A 23,491-nucleotide genomic window follows, 5' to 3' on the forward strand; every position below is an offset into this window, starting at 1 on the left:
TCGTAAACACAGATTGCATGTGCATTCTTTTCATGGTGGATGTACATTGGGACGAAGGTGGTCCCAGGACCACTCAAGGCTGGGAAAGAAGCATGTGAAGGTCCAATGGAGATCCTCCAAATATTTGGTACATGTTTCTTTTTTACCAAGTGTGATGTAATGCTTGTTAGGCATATTCACGGCAGCACTCGGCAGTTTGTGTCGACAACATTCAATAAATGCCCTCGATAGCACTCATGAGATTGCTTCGACAAATGTTGATATTGTTGACATATGCATCATATGGTTCGATTGGCGTTAACAAGCCCACTAAGTGCACCCTTAATAAACTGAAATTTGTTTGCGCACTTTGCACTATGTTTCTATCTAAAAAACTTGGACCTCTAACATTAGGATCTCCAAAGTTCAAATTCTGAATCCACCGTCTGAATCTAAATCCTAATTATGCATATGCAATATATTATTGAAATAAAACCGAAAAAATATTGAAAAGTTCTAATAATTTTTATTATAAAACCAAAGGGTACGTTGCTCAATTGGTAAACTTCATCTTCAAACAAGGGATATGTTGCTCTGATCCAGAGTTTTCATCCTTGGAAGGTCCTGACTCCCGAGTTCGATTCTTCCTTTCCCCAATATCACATGTATCAAGAAAGAAAAAACATATTCAAACAACCTTTCTTAAATTCAGCCATCAAGAGTTGATAGCAACTTCTGAACATTTGTGCGCCATTGCGGATAAATTTAGAAAATCTGAACATGAATAATGTAATGTTCACCGTCTCTTGAGAGATTGTGCAGAAACAAACACTTGAATTCAAAGCTTGAGGAAGCCCTTCTCTTTGAGGCTTTCAATAGTGTCCCTAAGACTTACTTCCAATGGAAGAAAATCAACTCCCAAACTTTTTGCTTTTTCCTTTGATATTTGATAGCCTGGTTCACAAGGTTTGTCATCATCACATCTGCCAAACAATGCAAGAAACAGATATTCCTTAAAAATTTATCTCATTCGGCGAGCTTTGATCAATGGCGTACTTAATGAATATGAAAACTGGGAATTTGATCGACAGCAATCTTTTGAAGATCGATTCACATAAACTTGAAGAAACAAAATACAAATTTGTGGGATTTTGAAAATGAAAACTTACTTTTCAGGTGGGAAAAAAGTGGGATGGAGTTCATGTAAAATACTCAGAGCCTTGGACGTGGGTGTAACATGGCCAACCAAACAATATCTGCCACTAGCCGAAGGGACTTCAAATGCTTGAACATGAGCAAAGGCAACATCTCTGACATCACTAGATGGATAATTTGAACTGATTATACTTGGGATATCTGCGTAGAAACGAAACATTTAAAACTTGAATCGCAAGAAATACTTGAAACTTGCATCACATGAATCATCTAATTTGCTACGAAACGGCCTGCGAGCATCTACAAACAATCATGTTCTGCCCTAACCAAGAAAGAGAGAAATAATCCGGTTGTGGAAGTGTACCATTTTTGAGATTCAGAATCATCTCCACAGAGAGATTAAGAGTTGGCTGTAGGAGCGGACCAATCACATATGATGGATTGATTGTAACCAAGTCAATCCCATTTTCTTTGGAAAATTTCCAAGCAGCCTCCTCAGCTAAAGTTTTTGAAAGAAAATACCATTCCTGCACATAATTAGACATGGAAATTTCACAAATTCATTAAAGAATAAAACGTGAAAAGTTGGAAGAAAATAATACGTATGTATGGGAACACACAAAACGTACCTTCAACTGCTCACAAATTGCTTGATCCGAATACCATGTTTCGTCAATTACCACATCAGGGTTCAAAGGTCTTCCATTCACCCCGACTGCCGCCATGGAAGATGTTAAAATCACTCTCTTGACAGTCGGAAATTTTACGCACGATTTTAGAACATTGAGTGTTCCCTTCACTGCAGGGTCAATTAGTTCTGTCTGAGACGCAGAACGAAAGAATCATTCAGTGTTTACATAAAGAATATGTATACTGAAAAGAGAGAAAGAGTCCGTACCATTGGGTAACCTAGAAATTTAACAAGAATTTCATGGCAAAAGCACACTTAGTCCTCGTAATTTGATAGGGTTTCCAATCTGATCAAAGTTCAACTATATATGTAAGTAAAAGGATGAAGTACCTGCGGATCAGTGGCTGAAAATTGTACAGGTGATGCTGTATGAAAAACACCTTCACATCCATCGACTGCGGAGTCGAAAGATCCTTCTTCTAATAAATTTGCTTTGAACAACTGAAGCCTTTCTTTTGCTCCATCAAGTGAGAGCAGGTGTTCTGTTTTCTTTGAATCATCTGCATGCATACACAAAACATTCATAATATGTCCTTGAAATGATCCGAATTGCCATTCAGCACTAAAATACTCTATCCGAAAAAAATACTCAAAGAACTTGTAATTAATATCCTTGTAATAAAAGTATTTTGTGATTGAGAAAAAAAAAAAAAAAAAAAAAAAGAACGAAAAGAAAGTGTTTTGTGCTCTACCCATATATAGCACAATTTCTACCTCTTCCCTTGCTACATCTTCGCCTTTACACGAGGGAAATGATTTCTGCACATATTTTTTCATATTTTATGTATTCATGTTTAATTTTGTCTCGATATATTCAATCTAAAAACTAAAACTAATAAAAATATATATATAGAAAAAGACAAGAACCAGAAGTGTGTAGAAATCGTTTTCCTTGACTATACTGCCCACTTGGCTAGTTGGCTCACTGCAAAATTCAATCCATATTTAATTATTTTCTTCGGAATTTGAAATTTCTTATCTTATATATGTTATATCCAAGACTCAAAAAAATGTGGGTCGATTTTCAGTTGAAACTACAAGTCTACAATTCATCTTCAAGTCTAGAGTAAAATGAGCATAAGAGTTTATTGTTGTAACTTGTAACAAACATTTATTTGTTTACCAAAAAAAAAAAAAAAAAAACATTTATTTTACCGCGTTAATCGCTTGTGTTAAAAGTTACATCGAAATTTTGTTTACAAAAATCTGAAATTTCGTTTCAAAAGCATTCAAAAGTAGTCTTTCGAAGAGAAATAATTGAAAAGTGCTTTTTCAGAAGTTAGAATGTGCTTTTATACTGCATAGACATAGAGACTAGTAGTTTTTCGTGGAACTGGATCCTCTCCTGAGCGCTGAATGGGGATCCTCTTGAGTAGCCTATCCGGACCGTTGAAATTTGATCCAACGGCTCCAAATAGGGAGCCCCTCTAAAATTATAATACTTGGAGCCGTTGGATCAAGTTTAAACGGCCCGGATAGGGTGCTCATGAGGATCGTCATCCTGAGCTCAGGAGGATCCAATTCCATTTTTCGCTACCAAACATTGTCATAGGTGCATTATTTATCTCTTACAGCGCTAGCCTCTAGGCCATGAATTGTTAATCAATAAAAACCCAGACTTTAAAGAATGAAAATTATTGAAACAACTGTTTTCTATATGTATATATAAGATGAGCAAGATTATTAAACGAGAAACTAAGAAAATGGTAGGGAGGGAGATATATATACTGACTTGGTTCACGAACAGTGGCTTTGACAATATAACCTCGTTGCAGTAAGAGCTTCACCAGCCATGATGCTATGTAACCGGAGGCTCCTGTTACGCACACCACCTTCGTCATCTTCTCTCTCTCTCTCTCTCTCTCTCTCTCTCTCTCTCTCTCTCTCTCTCTCTCTCTCTGTAAGCTCAGAAAGAAGGTTTATCTTAGACATATAGTTGCCAGAGTTGGTGCTTTTATGGTGCGGTGAGAGATCAGAAATGTCAATGAAGGCAACGGCAGCTAAACACAGCCGTCGTTCATTCAAATTCGGGGACGACAAAAATGGAAACAAATAGTTGTTTATTCTGTATCACATAAAAAATGATATCTTGAGAAACTATTATTAACACAATAAAAAAACTCATAGTCGTCTTTTGTAAAATATGTTATTATATATAGTGTTTGGTTAATCCTAGGGAAATTAAATGGGTAAACTAAATTTTTTAAATCAAATAACATAAACATTGATATTTAGATTATTACTTAATTACTGAGTAATGTGCTTATTTCTTATTGGTGATACATAATTTAGATTGCAAAATTAGTTTACATATTTAGTTTCCTTAGCACTATTTATAATACATCACACTCAAAGAGCCCAAAAATACACTAAATACAAAGAAACATGGACCCAAAACACATACAAAAAAGCCCAAAGTCTACTTGGAGCCCATCACTTGCAAACCATAAAAATAGGAAATACCCTGAGCACCCACAGCTATTGGAGCTGCATTCCCCACTGCCGATGCTTCCCCAAAGCACACAGTGGTAGAGCTAAAATTTTATGTGAGGAGAGGCCTCACATAAATGTCCAAAAAAAAAGAAAAACAAAGAGATAATATTGATAAGAGAGCAGAATGCATGCTTGAATTGTTAGCTAATTAAAATTTTTTAGGCGCTAAATGTTTTTTTTCATGTTGAAATTAACCTTCTAATATCAAGTCAATATAGAGAGTAATTAATAAAAAATTAGGGAGGATTAAGAGAAATAAACCTTCCAATATCAAGTTAATGAAAAATAGGATGGATTGAGAATTTTCGAAAAAAAAAAAATGGATTGAGAATTTAAAGAACAAAATATATGAAATTTTATAAATAGAGAACATAGAGATTTATAAACATTAATATTGTTTTGGGTTGGAATTTGGAGGACAAATATATGAAATTTCACGAAGGAGAGGAGGAAAACTCAAAGTTTATTATTCTTCGTGTTGGACAATGTGAAAAAATATTTTTCTTTTCAGGGTGATTTGGACAAAAATTAATTTTAACTTGACTCAAAACACTTAAAAACACAAGTTTGGACAGATTCTAACTAATTTGACACAACAAATAAAAGGGGATTGGGTTTTTGACGAATTTAAAGTAAAGACAAGTAGATTAAAGACTTAAACAAGTTTGGCACGAAATTGAGGGAAATTATGGGTGATTGGCTAGCTAGAGGGTTCTTTTCCACACATAACACACTTGCATACAAATCGATTTCCAGTTGCTTTTCCAATAAACCATGAACCTCAACGCCCCAAATTAACCGTGAACAACACTAATTAACCCTCAGATTTTCCTTAAGTTATTGAATTGGATGGAATACGCATCGGCAACCAAATTATTCTTCAATAGTTCCCTACATGAACAACATAATAGAGATACAATCAAAGATCATTAAGCTTTGTGAAAATCATAAACATTGACAAGGCATTCGTAACTATGAATAGCATGATACTTCTACCAGGAATTTACTTAACACAATTGTGACTATCAACCTCCACTACTTATAAATATATAAGTTCATAATAATTAGGTGAAACTCCCTTATATTCTAGCATCAAATTCATGCATGCAAACTAAGTATGCATCCTTAATCAACAAACAAGAATAAGTTCTGCATCTAACAGTTAAGTAAATTGCATTCATGAATTATGAAGTCACAACTGGAAGTAATCAATTCATATTGCAAATATGTTCATGGCTTTGAATTCTCCTCTAGCTAAAACGAGTTTAGCTCCTCATGTTCGCAATTAAACAAAGATAACTTAAATTAAACATTGAAAACAAAAGATAGAATACCCCTAGAAACGTTCCAGCAATCCAAGCTCGAATGGCAGGGTACGGCTCCAAGGGTCTCCTCTCTTTTCTCCTTGCAAAGCTGCGGCACAAGGGTGATTTTTGTGTATGATGGATGTGTGGTGTGAATTGTGGTGAGAGATGGGTGATGAATGATAGGTGCAACACTATGTATTTATAGGGAGAAAGGAAGGCATGACAAGGGTTGAAAAGGAGGGGAATTAGGATTCCAAATCAACAAGGGAATAGGACACTCTCAATCAGATTCCAAGGAAGACAAGGAATGATCCTTGCGGCATGAAACATGACTTCTAGAAGGGATACATGTAGCATACTTTTAGGGATAGGGATAGGGCTTCTAGAAACCTGATTTGTAGGTATCCTAGTGTCATTGGATGTCCTCCTTGCAGCTGGAATTAAGGTAGATAAGGTTAGGATAGGATAAGATAAGATACGGTTGGATAAGGTTTGGATAAGATAGGGTAATTTGGATAATGTTTCCTTTTTCTTAGCTGATTCCTTATCTTCCAAGTCTTTGATTTAATTCTTCCAGATGTTAAGCACATTCCTAGCCCTTCTTGAACTTCAAATTTGTCCATCCACCTTGCTCCATGCATGTGTTATCCATTCCAAGCCCAAAACTACTCTAAAATGCTCCAAATTGCACTTTCTTGCCAACTTTGTCATTTGAACCTACAAACACACGAAAATAGCTTAATCACTATAATAAATAGAAACTAACTAAATAAATGTAAGGAAATAGGCTAACAAAGTTGCATAAATATGCTCCTATCAATATGTTTCCTTAACTTCACAAAACATTTTGCCGTTTTTCACTATAAATAAACCCGAATACTCTTCTCGAGAAAACATTAGAAATTCGTGATTTCATAGCAACTAACGAGTCACTCAAAATGGTTTAGAACAAGAGAATTATTTTCGTAACACAATCAAACTAGCTATTGGTGTTGTTAAGTTTCTTTAGTCCTACAAATCTATATCATTTCAAGTTGTAATCTTTGAATATGCATACCAAGAATGATGAAGTTCATGTTCAATCGAATCGATGAATTACCAGATTATATGAATACGTTCTGCCCAGTTTAGGATATGACTAATACATCTCTTTTATAATTACTATAAAAGTTTTTTTTATTGTCTATTCTAAATGTTTTATAATTACTATTCTGTAGTTTAGTGGTTGTAGGTAACCACCACAGAATCTCTTTCATCCTCTTCTTCTTCGTCTTCCTCATCATCAAGAGGAAGAGAGGGAGCTGCTAGCAGACTTGGAGTTGGAGGTCAAGCAGACTAGACTCCCAATCTTTCTGGATCTAATGTGGCCTGTCAACGGCGGTGGAGAAGTGTGAAGAGAATGGAGCATCGGTTGGGGCTACGGATGGACTACTTTTTGAACTTGCAAAGAAGAACAGACACATAAACTGTTTCAGAAACAAGTTTTTGGAATTTTGGAGAGGTAATAATATTCATGTGCATAGAAGGAAGAGGGTATGTTGCTGTAATTTGTATTGCCAACTGTAAAGGAAGTTTTCGTTGTTGTAGTCAGTTTTTTAGTCAACTAATTAGAGGACTTAGCTTGTGTATGTTACTAGATTGTATAGGTTTTGTAGTTACACACAATTTTTCTTCTTACATAGTAGGTACTAAACAATACTTTAGTTTGAATATTTAAATATTCAAAATCCAAAAGCCTTTTTTTTCTTTCTTTTTTTAAATTTTGGGAAATCTCGACGGTACGAGAGAAATTTTATTGATAAAGTAAAAATAAGTTACACTTAGTCAGGGGAGACATAAACCTAATCTCTCATAGTACAAGGAAAAAAAAAGCTAAAAAAAAAAAAAACCATGAAAAAGAAGGGGGGGGGGGGGGTGGGACATAAAACCTTACCCTTCTAGAAACGAAAACAATAATGGTACAGTGAAAAGAGGGGGGGGGGGACATGAAACCTAACCTCTCTAAAAGCAAACCTAAAAGGTCTAAACCTGCAAAACAAATCAAGCAGGTTAAGAAAAGAACATAAGAAAGTCAGACAAACTTGTATGCCGAGATGCACATTAAGTTAAGAAGCGAAAGCCAGGAAACCCAACATAGTCTGAAAACAAAGCAGCATGAGCTGCCACTGGAGGGGAATCATGCAATACCAAAGTTGGTGAAGACAAGCCCATGTTAGCAAAATTGTCTGCAACAACGTTTCCCTCGCGATATATGTGAGAGGCGTAGAAACTCGTCTTCCAAATACAGTCCAAACAAATAGACCATTGTGTACAAAGAGGCCAAGGAGGAACAAAATCAATTGATTGGAGAGCAGAAATAACACTAGAAGAGTCACTTGCCAACCAAAGACAATGCCAACCCAACTAATATGCAAACTCTATACCAATAATAATTGCTGATAATTCTGCAAAGAAAGGGTTACGAAGACAGATCCCTTGGCAGAAACCACCAAGAAATTGACCATAACAATCCCTGAAATCTCCTCCACAGGCAGTAGGACCAGGATTTCCTTTACACAAACCATCTGTATTAAGTTTAATCCAAGGAAACCAAGGAGAAGACTAAAGCACAGGACGAACAGTCGACACCTTGCGAGGAATAGATTGGATCCACAAAGAAGAAATGATATGTGTGTCAAAACTCTGAGCGTAACCAGGAATAAACTTCCCACCATACACAATCCCAAAGTATATAAACATGCAAAGGCAATGAAAATATATTGGGCAACCCTAAAAAATAAACTTATTTTGAGCTTTGCAAATAGCTGAAATAGTAGAAAGACCCAAAAAAATCCAAAAATTATGCAACTGTTTGGAAAAAGGGTTTATGTATATAAGCATCCCAAAAGATAGCCAAAGAAGCAGATAAAGGCAAAGGGGTACCAAATTGACATGCTAACCACCTCTGAAGTTGCCTAGATATCCGATAACCAAAGAAAAGATGAACAGTAGATTCTTCAAAATTATGACATAAACAACAAATGGACACCAAAGAAATTCCACGTCGTTGTAGTGCACCTTCGATAGGAAGTTGTCATGAAAAAATGCCAAGCCAAAATAGATAGTTGAGGTGGAATAAAATGTCGCCAAATAACTTTAGCCTAAGTACAATCCATATGTTTTTGGCGAATAATATGACAGCTAGAAGAAAAGGAAAATTTCCCAGTAGACGTAGGTTCCCAAATCAATTTGTCATCTTCTACATTTAAAGGCAAAGATAAACGTAGAATCTATTGCACCACAGAAGGGAATAAATCTCCAAAATAATCTGGCAAAGACCAACTTTGAGCTTCAATAACATTTAAAACCCTAGGAAGAACTGTAGGTGAAATGATCGAAGCTAATGAAGGGCCAGTAATCAGGCCATCAAACCATTTGTCGAACCAAAAGAAAACTAATCTCCCATCACCAATAATCCAGCGACTATTGTTATTTAGAATAGGCAAAGCGCGCTTCAAACCATGCAATAGAGAAGATCGTAAATAGATATCTTGCTTTTTGTAAGGTTCAAGAGGAAAACGTTGGCGAGCAAAAGAATCCCATAAAGAAGATGATTGTAAAGCATCCTAGCCAAAACTAAGCAAAGCCGTCAAAGTTCAAAACAACCAAATCATGAAGACCAAGCCCCCCTCATGCTTAGGTCCACATACCATACTCTAATCAACAGTTACTAACTTTCGTGTTGCCACGTTCCCTGACCAAATAAAATTCCTTGCACAAGCAGAAATATGCTTTAAAAAGCAAGCTGGCCATTGATAAACTGAGAAGTTATGAAGAAACAAGCTTTGATAAACAAATTATACCAACTAGAGCCGTCCAGCCATTGAGAGAAGTTTACCTTTTCAACCTGAAAGTCAAGCTTTAGCCTTATCTACCAAAGCTTGGAAGTGAATTCTCCTTGGCTTACCACGAAAAATGGGTACCTCAAGATAAGTGAAAGGAACAACACCTATACGAAAGCCAAGATATCTCAAGACATGTACTCTACGATGGGCAGAGGTAGAGCCGAGATAAAAAGTACCCTTAGTTGCATTAACAAGTTGTCCCGATGCACAACTATACTCATCCAAAAACTTTCGAAGAGAACGAAGAGATCGAGCATTCCCATGACAAAAAAAATAAAAAGATCATTAGCATATAGCATATGGGTTGGAGGTCAACAACCCCATGGAGTTGAAATAGCAGTGATCCATCCAGTAGAGAAAAACAAATATAAACCTCTGCTCAAAACTTCCTTTGTTAGACATAAAAGAAGTGGAGAAAGAGGATCTCCCTGATGTACACCTTGAGAGCAAGAGAAAAATCCATGAGTTGTGCCATTTATCAAAATTCAAAGACAAGCTGACTGTAACAAAACATGCACCCAATCCACAAAAATATGAGAAAATCCAAAGCTAGAAAGCACATGGAGAAGAAAATTCCAGTTTAAAGTATCAAAAGCTTTAGCAATATCAACTTTTATGCCCACATCACCACTTTGTCCATAAAATTGAAGCCTTTTGAAACTAGCCCAATGCATTCAGAAATACGTCTACCCTTCAAAAATCTGTTTGCTGAGGAGAAATTATGTGAATGGCAATAAGGCTTAGCCGATTAGCAAGAATCTTGGGAATAATTTTGAACAGAAAGTTAGCAATAGCAACAAGCTGATACTGAGCAATGATGGTAGCCCCATCCACTTTAGGGATAAACACTACAAAGTTGCAATTAGCATTAAGATAAAGCCAGTCACGCATAAAAAAATCTTGAACAAAAGCAATAACATCCAAACCAATAATATCCCAGCACGACTGATAGAAAGAACCAGTAAAACCATCAGGTCCTGGAGCACTCGAATGATCCATAGAAAAAACTGCATTTTTAATCTCATCAGCTGAAGGTAAATAAGAAAAGGCAAGATTTTCCTCTTCATTAACCATAGGTGGAATTACACCACAAATATCTTCAATTCCACTTGGAATGGACGACAAGTTATATAAAGATTGATAATAGTTTACCACATGACCAGCAATATCAATAGGGGAAGAAAGTACATTATCACCATCCAAAATAGTAACAATCTCGGAAGACGAATGCCTACCTCGAGCGTAAGCATGGAAAAAAAAAACAGTATTACAATCACCCTCTATAAGCCATTTAACACGAGCACGATCACTCTAGAAAGCTTCTTGCATACGAAGAGCATCGAGGACAGCTGCCTTAGCAACAACTTCCTCATTAAACCTCTCTTGAGAATTCTCATCAAAAGAAATAATATTTTGGATGTTATGAAGTCTTTCATTAGCAAAAGTAACATTTCTATAGACATTACCAAAAACATTAGAGTTCCATTCTCAAAGGCAGCGCTTAAGAACCTTGAGCTTTTCCAACATAATAAACATGGGACACCCATAGGCAATAGTTGACTGCCAACACTTTACAACCAAATCAGAAAAGCCTGAATGTAAAGTCCACATGGACTGAAACCGAAACGGTAGGGACCCTCCAAGAACCTTAGCAGAAAATGAGAAAACAAGACAATTATGATCAGAAACTACCTTGGGCAAAGCTGAACAACTAGTATGAGGCCAAGACTGTAACCAACGTGTGTCACAAAGAGAGCGGTCAAGACACCTCTCCATATACACATGGACACTCCAACCATTAGCTCAAGTATAAAAAGTACTAGTAGTATCCATATGGGTAAAATTACAAAGCTTAGTAGTGCTACAAAAGTCCTTACATGAAGCTCGAGAAGGCAGATGGCCACCTATCTGTTCATGAGCTCCAAGAATAACATTAAAGTAACCAATTGCCATCCTTGGTACTGTAGTATGAAAACAAATATTTAAAAGATTGCACCATAAAGCACGACGAAGACATGCAGTAGTAGCTACATAAATAATAGTAAGCTGAGAAAGAACATCATCAAAAGAAGCCTGAAAAGTAATCTATTGAGCTGAAGAAGAAATCAAAGTAGGGGAACAATAACCTATAGAACACAAAACCTAAATATTAGGTAGTAAACCATCCCTGATATTAGCAGTAAGCATGTAACGATCTGTCCCAAAATATTGAATTTTTATAATTTTAAAACGTGAAATTACGAAAATGCTCATTCGAGGCAAAAATGTTGACTTTTGTTAACCGCATTGTCGTGTCACGTAAGATTCATTTCCTTGACGTTTCGTTGTAGTATTCGTTGTTAGGAACACGTGGGTGCAAGGAGAATGGAATTTGGAGTTACGATGAACGCTTTACGGAATTCAAAACTTAAGAGCATTTTGGTAATTTTCAAGTAAAGATATGTTCCACCTTGGATCATTCTGGGACGACACATGGCAGTTTTGCCCCCATTTTCTGGGGATATTCTTCCCGTGATTCCCCTATCTTTCTCTCTAAAACTCTCTCTTTTTTCCCCTCTCTTTATGTTTGTCTTTCCCTGGTAAACACTTTCCCTTTCTCTCTGTTAGTTCCTTTTTCCCCGAGCACACTCACGACACCATCACTACTCGTCATTCTCTCTGGTGAGCACCACGAACCACCACCATCCTCTAGCCTTCTCCTGCATCCTCGAACTCGAATGAAGGGCACGAATCACCGAGCTAGGATGTGAAGGAAGAACTCCAGCGAAATTTCTCATCTCTCCGATTTGGGTGTTTTGGTGAAGGTTTATAACTAAAACAACTCGCGAGGTTAATTTCAAGATTCCGACGAGAAACCCAGCGGCTTTCGAGCCATTTTCACGACCTTCAATAGGTGCATCGGTGGGAAGTGACTCAATCCTCCCTAGTTCGAGCGGCTACCAGGTAACAAAATATTTGTAAGTAAACCCCTTCTTAAATTGGATGTTTTTATAAAATATTAGGCTTGCATGCATTTCATATTTCATGAATGAAGCATGTTTTATATTACATTTTACGGATTTCTATAGTTATGATTTATTTAAATTGCTTTTACAAAATATTTATGATTTATCAAATTTACGTTTTACTAAAGGTTAAGAATTATCGGATTCTTGTATATGAAATTCTATGGCTTTCAAATATGATTTATTTTACAGATTTATGAATATGAGTTATCATGGATTTATGAGATGAGTCTTTGAGCTTTTAAGATCCGGTTTTGATGTGAGACTTTTGAGGTATGTTTTCGATGTTTATCTAGTGGGTTATCATACAACACATACACACAACCGAGTATGTAGATGTCTATGGCCATAAGACACAGTTGATGATATTTATGACATACCTCCAGCTTCACTAGCCCTGAGCTAGTGTCGATGTGATATGTTATATGTATATGTTTCTTCTCTAGCGTAACCCAGAGTCGTATAGCTTTACCTTCGGGTAATGGACCCACTGCATATACATATATATAGATACATCCTTTCTTTGGCATAACCCAGAGTCCTATAGCTTCACCTTCGGGTGATGGACCATGATTTCTTCACTGGCATAACTCAGTGTCATACAGCTTCACCTTTGGTGATGGTTATGCCTTCAGGTCATTATGATACCCCTAGTGAGTACAACATTGATGAGATTTATGGATTTGCCCTCGGGCGGCAATAGAAGCATCATTGAGCATTGTTTTACACGTACTTATTTTACGAATGTTTTTCATGGCATGCTAGAGTTTTCAGAAAACCTATTATGTAGTATTATATGTGTTTTCAAAACAGGGGGTTAGTATGTTCATAAATAAAATGGTTTTGTTATTATTAGTAGTTTTATTATAAACTTTGGTCCACTCACTCTTTTGGTTTTGCGCCCCCTTCAGGATTTAGGTTCGAGGCACACGATCTTGGCGTCAGGGCACTTCCGCTTATGTATCTTCGAATCTTCTTAGTGTAGGACTTATTCCTTTATTCGTACCTTTCTATAATAATTATTTCAATTATTTTTTATTAGTTGTATGCTCTGAACACGATTCTGCATTAGCATATTTCTTTCTAATCACATATTTTAATTTGTATGCATGTTTAAAATGGCTTCGTCGCCCTTGGGGGTCGGCCAGCATCTTGATATTTAGGGATATCAGGATTGGAGTGTGTCAAAGCAAAGAAAGGCCTAATGAATTCCAATAAGATGAAGGAATAGAATTAAAAGTAACTGTAGGTTCGGAAATGCAAACCAAATCCGGATGATGGGAATGATAGACATTGGAAAGCTCCATACATGTGTCAGAATTACAATATTCCAGTAAACTAGCTTCATTTGGAGGTAGCAATAACTTGTCTTCTTGCCCTAGTGACATAGGGTTCGTCTTGCCTAGCTACATCATCTTTTTATTTTTTTTCTTTTGTTTTTTTGTTTTTTTTTTCTGCTGAGATTTACTTAAAACTTAGAGTAAAGTCATTTCGATCCATCCTCACATCCACAACACTGATCTCTTTTGTTAAATAAACCAGGTGGGACATCCCCGTCAACCTCGTAAGCAACATGGTCACTATTATTTCCTTCAGCAGGCTCACATCCAATCTCCCATTAAAGAGGACCATTTTAAATGCGAAGGGGGGGAATAGAGGTATTACCAATACTATTGGCTGGTTGTAACTCTAGAAACGGTCTGTCTGAATTTGTTAGTAAATGCCCATGATTTTCTGTCTGAATTTAAATATTTTTATCTAAAATGACAAAATTGGCATAAAAACATGTAATTAGATAATTGGACTTCGTCCCAACCAACCTATGCTTTTGGAACTGGATCCAAAAGCCCGTAACTTATTTTGTAGTCTTTATGAGCTGGGTTGAATCTCAATGTGCATTTTTTATTTTTGATTTATTTTTGTAAGTTGCCTTCCTTTTCAAGGGTAAATTGCCTTCCTGCAAGCAAAAGAGCAGTTGAATCCCAAAGGGCGTGAAATTGTGTAGAATCTGACTCGAAAAGAGATAAAGTGGCAGATGAAGGAAGGCTTGTTAGAGTTATGTAAAACTAGTCCTTGTCTCCCCCTCTTTTGCTTGCAGTCCCACGAACTTAGATTTAGCAAACAATTTTTTTCATGTTAGTTATATCAGAGAGGGAGTTGGATACATAATGAGGGAGGAAGAGGTATGGTAGAATTCACCGTCAGTGGATGATCGAAGGGCCTCATTTCATTTCGCCCGTTGGCCCCTATAGCAAGGGCTGGCCATGATTACATCATGTGTTTTAATAGAAATTGTGAGAAATTTTATTTTTTAAATTATTAACTTTTTAACACACATATCCCACAATTTATATAATGACATGTAATGGACCACTCATTGTACCGATCACACTAAAAAATCTCTCGAGTAGAAGGAACTTCTGCTGTCTCCTATTTTGTGTCTCCTTTTGTATCTCATTTCTAATTTTTCTAACACTTGTCCCTCTATTTAACTCCATATCTAACACTATTAAACTTTCAATTAAGTTTAATTAAAAAGACTAAAAATTGAAGTTAAACAAAAAAACCAAAATCCCTTCCCAACCAACATCTCACAATCTCCTCCCCACCATGCTTGTCAGCTGCATTTTCTCACCATCGGCAAGGTTTCCTTTGTTGGGGATGTATGATCTAATTATACTCCAAGCATTCTTTCTTTCTATTTATCACTCTTCCTCTCTCTCGTCGGCGAAGCCGAATCGGATCTTGGAGTCGGCTTTGCGTCGGTTTAAATCTCGGTGTTTGTTCAATCCTTACAGATTTCACCATCTGCTGGGTTTCCTTTCTTTGTATTTATCTCTCTTCCTCCCTCTTGTCGGCGAAGATGAATCGGATCTTAGAGTTGTCTTTGCGTCGGTTTAAATCTCGACATTCGTCATCGGTTCAACCGTTACAGATTTCACAATATTCAATTGATTAGATATCTTCCTTCAATCCCCAAATCCTAATAACTTGACAGAATGTTTGCTAGTTCTATAGTATGCCGATCGGCGGCTATGGGTTGAAGTGGGTGGAACTCAGGAGTTTATTCTTGATTTTTGTATTACTTTAATTTTTAGTTTTTTTATTTAATTTTATAATAAATTAACAGTGTTAAATTTGAGTTCAGTTAAGGAATACGTGTCAAAAATTAGAAAATGAGACACACACAGAAGACACGAAATAGGGGACATTATATCTGTGGCCCTCCATTTAGGGCACTAATATAGTGGTAGCTAAAAAATGTGTAGTTTTTCGCTAGAAAGATGATCAATTACGAAATGCATCAACTAGTAATCATATCACAGTGCATCAAAAAAGTAATAATGGAGTTACAAATCCTAGACAAATATGAAATCAGAAATCATGGCGCCTTTGGCATCTTATGTCAACTTTGGCTGCTCACCTTTTTGTCAACTTTGGACAGATATGAAATCATGCCATTTAGGGCACTAACATAGTGGTAGCTATCTGAACCTTTTAAGATGTGTGATTTTTCGTTAGAAAGATGATCAGTTGCGAGATGCGTCAACTGGTGATCATACCACAGCGCATCAAAAGAGTAACATTGGAGTTACAAATCTAGACAGATATGAAATCAGAAATCATGGCACCTTTGGCACCTTTTGTCAACTTTGGATGCTCACCTTTAATCCCTTGTTTTGGGGGATACACGTGTAGATTACTTTAGCATTGTGTTTGATGTAATCGCTTAAATTAAAGAGTCCTTGTTAGGTGATAGCTTTATCCGGTCTGTAGGTTTTAGTCTAAGGATGGTTGGTTGTAACCAGTCTCTTTTGCTTTATATGTGTTATTGTACATTCACACAAGATATGAAATATACCAGAAACTTAAACCAAATTTCTACAAGTAAACTAGCGGTGTATTTTCCTAGTTTGGATCTAGTGTTCTTAAGCTTTGAGAAGAATGCATTCGACAGAAAATTCACTTATCAATTTTTGCGAGAGTAGAAGGTCCTGAACTACATCTAGGTTATTTAGTAAGAGAAATCTGCTGCGTCCTTCCTTCTAGAGAGTGAGTAAGGACAGCTTGAACATTTAGCTTGGACCAACTCTGTGCCATTGCCGGAAGTTCATAAGAATTGACAGTTGTGCATTTGTACGAGGGCATGTCGCATAGGCACTTGTGGCCTGACGCCTGCAACGGCAGACACATTGAAGAACGACGAAATTGCAAATTAAGATTTCTTTGAAGACAGTAAAGCAAAACAGCTTCAACTTGATCTTTTTTATTTGGAGTTATTTTGAAACATTACATATTACACATGACTCATGAGCCATATACGAAAGATCCAAAAGCAACTTTTGAGCATGTTCTTAAGACACTTCTGAGGCACTCTGCAGATCACATTAAAAGATTTAACCGGAAAAATATAATGTCCAGCATCTCTTTGGAATACTTAGGCCTGGTTTGGTACTGAGTTGATTCTGAAAAAAACTAGTATAAAAAAAAACTGGGAGCTATTTTTGTGTTTGGTAAACATTCAGCTTCAGTTTTTTTTTCACAATTTTGGGTGAAGAAAAGCTAAAAACAAGAAGCTGCAAAACCCAGCTTTGAAAAACCGACTTTTTTTCACATCTGTTTTACATAAAAGTTTACCAAAACTATAATACTATTTTTTTTTTCAAAAGCACTTTTACAAAAAAGTTTACCAAACACTCTGCTGCTTTATTCCACAGTTGCTTATTCTCACAGCACAGCAGAAGCAGCTTTTTTTCAAAACACATCAATACCAAACTAGCCTTAAGCACATAACAAACTTCATTTCCCACTTATTTGAACACCTCGTGCACTAAATTAACAAATTGCTGCAGGTTGCAGAATTCAAAACTTGAGGAAGCCCTTCTCCTTGAGGCTTTCAACAGTGTCCTTGAGACTCGTTTCCAGAGGACGGAAAGTGATTCCCAAACATTTTGCTTTATCCTTGGACACTTGAAACTTGGAGCCAGAAGGATTGCCAGGCTCAGGAAGGCTCAATGTGGGGTAAAGCTCTTGTAAAATCTTTAGGGTATCGGGACCATCAGCAACTTGTGCTACTAAACAATATCTACCACTAGCTGAAGGAACTTCAAATGCTTGAATATGAGCAAAGGCAATATCTCTAACGTCCACGAATGCGTAGTCTATAAAAGGTGTTTTGATACCTGAGCACAAAAGAGAAACAAAACAGAATAAACCACTTGCATCACAAGGAGTAGTGTTTAAACATAAGGGGGGTGAATTGTACCATTCATTAAATTCAGAAGAAACCCAACGGAGAGATTAAGAGTTGGCCGTAAGAGTGGACCAATCGCAAACCCCGGATGTATTGCTACCAAGTCAATCCCATTTCCTTTGGCAAATTTCCAGGCGGCCTCCTCAGCTAAAGTTTTTGAGAGAGGATACCATTGCTGAACAAATGAAGAAGGAAGTTGTTATGAGTTTGTAGTTCATCATCATGTACTGCTTTGTATTGTGTTAAGCTTATCTCTGTCCAAAATTATTCAATTGTATGGGAACGCACGTACCTTGATCTCTTCGCAAAACAGTGGATCCGAGTACCATGTTTCATCAATAACCACATCAGAGGTCAGAGGTTTTCCATTCACCTTTACTGCAGCCAGAGAAGATGTTAAAACCACTCTCTTGACAGCGGGGAATTTTGCGCATGATTTTAGAACATTAAGTGTTCCTTTCACTGCAGGCTCAATTATTTCTACCTGAAATATAGAGAAAAGAAATATATCATTCTAGTTTCTACCTCATTTCGCTTGAAGGTGTATCGATTTGCTATGCATTCGCAAGTGCACACACACAATACACTATTTGATGTATGCATGAAGTGAAGGGACAGACCTGTGGGTCAGTGGCTGAAAATTGTACAGGCGTTGCTGTATGAAAAACACCTACACATCCATCAATTACGGCGTCAAATGATCCTTCTTCTAATAAATCCGCTTTGAACAAATGAAGCCTCTCCTTGGCTCCATCTAATGAGAGCAAGTGTTCTGTTTTCTTTGCATCATCTGTAAACACAATTATTGAGTTGAACTAAGAGTGGCAAACAATGACTAACTCGCTATGAGGTTTCAATTGGCACCGAAAAACAAGAACAAGAACAATAAAAAGAAAATAATTGGATGCACGGGAGATGTCGTTGGTACTCCAAAACCCTAATGAAAAAAAAGGAAATAAGAAGGCGAGGTGTGCACGATGATTATTTTGGATACCCAACTTTTCTTTTGGTAAACAAGACAATATGCAAAACCCAGAATCTGAAATATTGAATGAATTGTTTGAAGTTGAACATTATATATGAGCAAATATAGAAATACTGACTTGGATCGCGAACAGTGGCTTTGACGGTATAACCCTTTTGCAGTAAGAGCTTCACCAGCGATGATGCTATGTAACCAGAAGCTCCTGTTACACATACAGTCTTTGATTCTCCGGTACTCATCTCTCTCTCCCTCTCTCTCTCTAGCTAAGAATTAAGCTTAATTTGATTCAGAATTGTGTTTTTCATGGTGAAAAGTCAGCTGGTATTTAAAGGACAATGTTGCCTGTCTTCTTCAGCTCGGGGAAGAGGATATCCACTTTTTCGGATTCTAAGCATCTCCGCATTCTAACTCTTCATCGTATATTGTACGATCAATTTTCTTTAGGTATTATTCATGTTTAATTTTAAATAAAAAAAGTTAAATAATTTTTTATTGTGCGATACACAATGAATGACTAAGAGAGTTGATTGGGTGTCCAGTTTGAGGGTAGGGTTAAGATAATGTGTGTGGAGAAAATTTTCAGGGTACCGGGTACCCAACCTGACCTAGAGTACCAAACCAATTACAGGCAGGCATGTGGAGAAATTTCTCATGAGTGTGTTGGCTGCAGGAGAGAGGGTGGGGTCAAGGGATTGTATCTCTCCCTCTTTGTCACCACTCTTCTTCTTCCATTTCCCTTTCCCTCCATTTGGGATTGTGTTGGGGGTTTTGTTTGTAGCTTGCGATTCTACGTGTGGTGTTTTAATTTGGTTTTGTTTTCAGTTTTAGGAGATCCTGGTATTTCGTTTTTTGGGGATTTTGTTTGAAGCCTCCGAAGGAGTCTATGCTCACACCCTATGATAGCAGTGGTGAGCTTCCCTTTCAAAAATTCATTTCCCAATATTTAGGGATTATGAAGTGATTTCGCTGCTTAACTTGGGATTGAGGTTACTTTTTTCTTATAATAAAAATCTGCGTATGCCACCCGGAAGCTTCACTTTAAAAAATTTCTTTTGACAACCTGTCCCGGATTTTACAGAACGGAAGGGTATTTTTAGTAAATTCATTTGGGTTGTGGGATATTTGTTTAAAATATTGTTTTTGATGTTAAATGATGTGCCCAAGGGGCCCACTCTTGATTTTGGTTCCCTGACTCTCCCCTCCCCTTGCCTGCCATGTGGCAGCTTTCTCTCAGACCTCACTCTCTCTCTTCCTCACTTTCTCTCCATCTTTCTCCCTCGCTACATCCTTTTTCCCCCACGAAGTGAGGGATACTTTAGTCATTTTCTATTTTCTCAACCTGTTTGGTTAACTCTTGAGATGTTTAGGTAGAACTTAATTCCACAAGCACGTAGGCGCAAACAGATCTTAATTCCGAGTTAGAACGGAGAAGTTACGAGCCCTGGAAGTAAGGAGACCTTTTAGACGTGGACTTACTATTAGTAGTAAGTTTCCAGAGTCTATCTGCCCAAATTAGCAGGTTTCCATTTAGGGAAACCTGATCCAAAGCCCAGAAACCCACCCAAATTGATCCCTGCGACCTCCCATTTTCCAACACCAATTCCGGCCAACTCCAGTGGAATTTTTCGACGCCACCACCTCCATCTTGAAGCTCTCACTTCCCTTTACAAAACCCACCCAAGAACCACCTCGATTAATGTTATGATTGTGATTACCTTAATCAAAATTAGAAGCTTATTAGTACTTTAATCAATAGTTAATCAAGTTGTTTTGTTATATAGCCAGCTGGCATTTGATGATAGTGGAAACATATATGTAACCAGTTGGTTGGATGGTTCTCCAATGATCATTTGAAAAATATAATACAATATTACAAAACAATTTTTTTTCTCTCTCTCTCTCTCTCTCTCTCTCTCCCTTTCTTCCTCCACCTTGTTTGGTTAACTTACAGGTTGAGAAAAGGGTCTTGGAGCCTTGGTGCTATCATTGGCATCAGCCTCGTGATCCTGGACTCCTCCTTGTCTGACCCGCCACACAACCAACTCTCGTTTAACCACCATGGATGCGTGTTTGGAAGGCATTGAAGCTGCTTTGGCGGTAATTCCTCAGGTCATTCAGACCTATATTACAGCCAACAACACTTCGTTGACAGCGCTTATGGATTCCAAACTCACTATGAGGAGGATGTGGAGAAAATTGCCTCAGGACCCATAAGGGACACTATGAATTTTTGGTAATGCCATTTGGGTTTACCAATGCCCCAGCAAGCTTTCAAAGCTTGATGAATGATATTTTTAAACCCAATCTCAAGCATTTTATATTGGTATTTTTTTGATGACATATTAGTCTACAGTAAACATGGGAAGAGCATCTATCTCATTTGCCCCAAACCTTGGAGTTGTTATTGCAACACCAGTTGTATGTAAAGAAGTCTAAATGCTCTTTTGGCAGCAACAGATTGAATACTTGGGTCATATAGTTTCCAGTGAGGGAGTTGCAGCTGATCCAACTAAGATACAAGCCATATTGGATGGCCAATCCCTATGAATGTGAAGGAGCTGAGGGGGTTTTTGGGGTTGACAGGTTATTACAGAAAGTTTGTACAAGGTTATGGTAAAATATGCCAGCCTCTATACCAATTCACTAAAAAAGATGGGTTTATATGGTCTGAGTCAACTTTTCAAGAATTAAAAAGGATCATGACATCCTAAGGTGTTAGCCCTACCTGATTTCTTAATTCCATTTGTTATACAATGTGATGCTTCTGCAAATGGGATAGGAGCAGTCTTGCAGCAATAGGGAAAACCCATTGCTTTTTCCAGTAAGGCTTTGGGACCCAAAAACCAGGCTATGTCCACTTATGAAAGAGAACTTTTTCTCTCTTTCTCTTTCTCTCTCTCTCTCTCTCTCTCTCTCCCTCCCTCTTTTCCTCCACCCTGTTTGGTTAACTTACAGGTTGAGAAAATGGTCTCTAAGCCTTGGTGTTATCAATTAACCACCGTATATGGCGGTGCAAGGCCACAAAAACCTATGAAAACCAATAGTGCTCTAGCCATCCTTTTCATTTTTCCTGTGAATCGGCAAAACGATCGTCGATGCCACCACTTGGAACTTGTAGCCCATCATCCTAGGAGTAAATCCCAACCAGACTTGACGCTGTTGGATCACCGTAGGCGGCAAATCGACGCCAGGAAGCTTTAGGCACCTACTAGCTTATTGGCGAAATTGACCATCTTCCGTCCATTTTTGAACTTCATGTCAGGTATAAAACTTGTTCCTCTTATTGAGCTCTATCTTCCTGTAAATTTTGATAGAATTTGAAGTTAGTTGAGAAAGTGGGTTTCCGGTCGTCAGAAACCACCATGCGCGGTGGTGCGTGTGGCGGCACGTGGGGAAAAGTCAAAGTCTATGGATTTTGGACAGCGAGACGGTCTCGATGTCTTGAACTCTTATCCAAAGTCCGTTCGTTGAAATTCAATACGATGGTTCGATTATTCAATTTTTCAGATAATTGTTTTGCCGTACGATTTTCATAATTAACGACAATCCGACTGTTGGATCGTCATGCAATTTTGTGAGCACCTTAGTTATTAGTTGTTGGACCTTTGATAACTTACAGATCGGGAATCCGATGAGGGGATCTTCCGAATTGAATAACCTAGGTTTATTGACCTTTATGACCCTTGATCGACGTTTGGCTTTTTAGTCAATGTACCCTATTCTAGTGTGTAGTTATTTTTAGAATGTTGTTGAGGTTGAGCTTAGTTGGCTCATCATGAGCTTCGCAGCTTATCCAGGTTTTGCTTTGCCCGGTGTGCCATTCCTACAGTGTAGGGTTATTTTGAAGTAGCGGTTAGTGAAGAAGATTGCATGTGGTGTAGTTGTGTGGGCAGTGCACTCGAGAGTAGGATTGCCGCCATTTGTTGTAAATTATTTTCACTAACCTCTGATGTATATTATATGTATGAGTCTCAGTGAATCTATGTATTTTACATTGTACCACTATTGTCCCTCTATCATGTGTCGATTCCGGGCGTATCTCAGGATCGGGGCGTGACATTGTCTCTATTAGATTGTTGTTTTTCAATTTAAATTTTACTCTTTTCCAACTTGCGTGACAGAGATTTTTCTTGAAGTCATTTCGTTGTTTGTTTTCCTTTGAAGGATTGTTGTGATTCGGTTGGTACTGTTGAGCTCTGCCCATGTGTCAATGGGCACTGCTCATTTTTGTGAATGTGAAGCATGCCATTGGTGATGCAATATGTCTAGCCAAGATAGAGATGGTCTTTTAAAGTTAAAATGGATGTAGATGGGTTGCATGTCCGATTTGTTTTTTCTCTTTTTTCTTTCACCTACGTTGGTGTTGCCCGCTGCTAATTGTTGCCAACTTGCTTCATAGGTATTTCACATCATGTTATCATCGGGTTTGATGCATTTTTTTTTCCTTTTTCTGAATTGTGTGATTGGCATCTTCTGTTTTGTGCCACCTTGCCTTTTCTTAATTATTTATTTCTTCCTCTCTTTGGTCCAAAAAATTTATGGACAGAGGATCCTCAATCTCTTGCTTCACAACAAATTTTATGTTTCGCTTTTTACAGCAATTAGGTCGATTTAAGTTCTGTGGGCCAATGTTTACACGATATGCTGTGTTTGTTTGGCTACCATATCGATTTTTATCTTTTTTCCGTTAAATGGTTAGGTTCATTCCCGCATGAGAAAGGTGTGTGTTTTTGCCATC

General features: G+C 37.5%; 2 protein-coding genes across 2 annotated transcripts; both read right to left on the reverse strand.

Annotated features, from left to right (window-relative positions):
• Positions 1–342: 342 nt before the first annotated feature.
• On the reverse strand, positions 343–3,833 carry LOC137733322 (phenylacetaldehyde reductase-like). The gene is made up of 6 exons (XM_068472478.1): positions 3,558–3,833; positions 2,156–2,325; positions 1,764–1,955; positions 1,499–1,661; positions 1,149–1,335; positions 343–962 (listed from the first exon to the last, which is right to left on the reverse strand). Exons 1-6 carry the CDS (start codon positions 3,664–3,666, stop codon positions 818–820), a joined length of 966 nt encoding a protein of 321 aa, XP_068328579.1. The 5' UTR covers positions 3,667–3,833; the 3' UTR covers positions 343–817.
• A 13,232-nt stretch (positions 3,834–17,065) lies between these two features.
• Positions 17,066–19,107, reverse strand: LOC137733321 (phenylacetaldehyde reductase-like). The gene is made up of 5 exons (XM_068472477.1): positions 18,872–19,107; positions 18,389–18,558; positions 18,061–18,252; positions 17,781–17,943; positions 17,066–17,697 (listed from the first exon to the last, which is right to left on the reverse strand). The coding sequence occupies exons 1-5, from the start codon at positions 18,990–18,992 to the stop codon at positions 17,378–17,380; spliced, it is 966 nt and encodes a 321-aa protein (XP_068328578.1). The 5' UTR covers positions 18,993–19,107; the 3' UTR covers positions 17,066–17,377.
• Between the last annotated feature and the right edge of the window lie 4,384 nt (positions 19,108–23,491).

This window comes from Pyrus communis, chromosome 5 (assembly GCF_963583255.1).
Source record: "Pyrus communis chromosome 5, drPyrComm1.1, whole genome shotgun sequence".
Taxonomy (NCBI): domain Eukaryota; kingdom Viridiplantae; phylum Streptophyta; class Magnoliopsida; order Rosales; family Rosaceae; genus Pyrus; species Pyrus communis.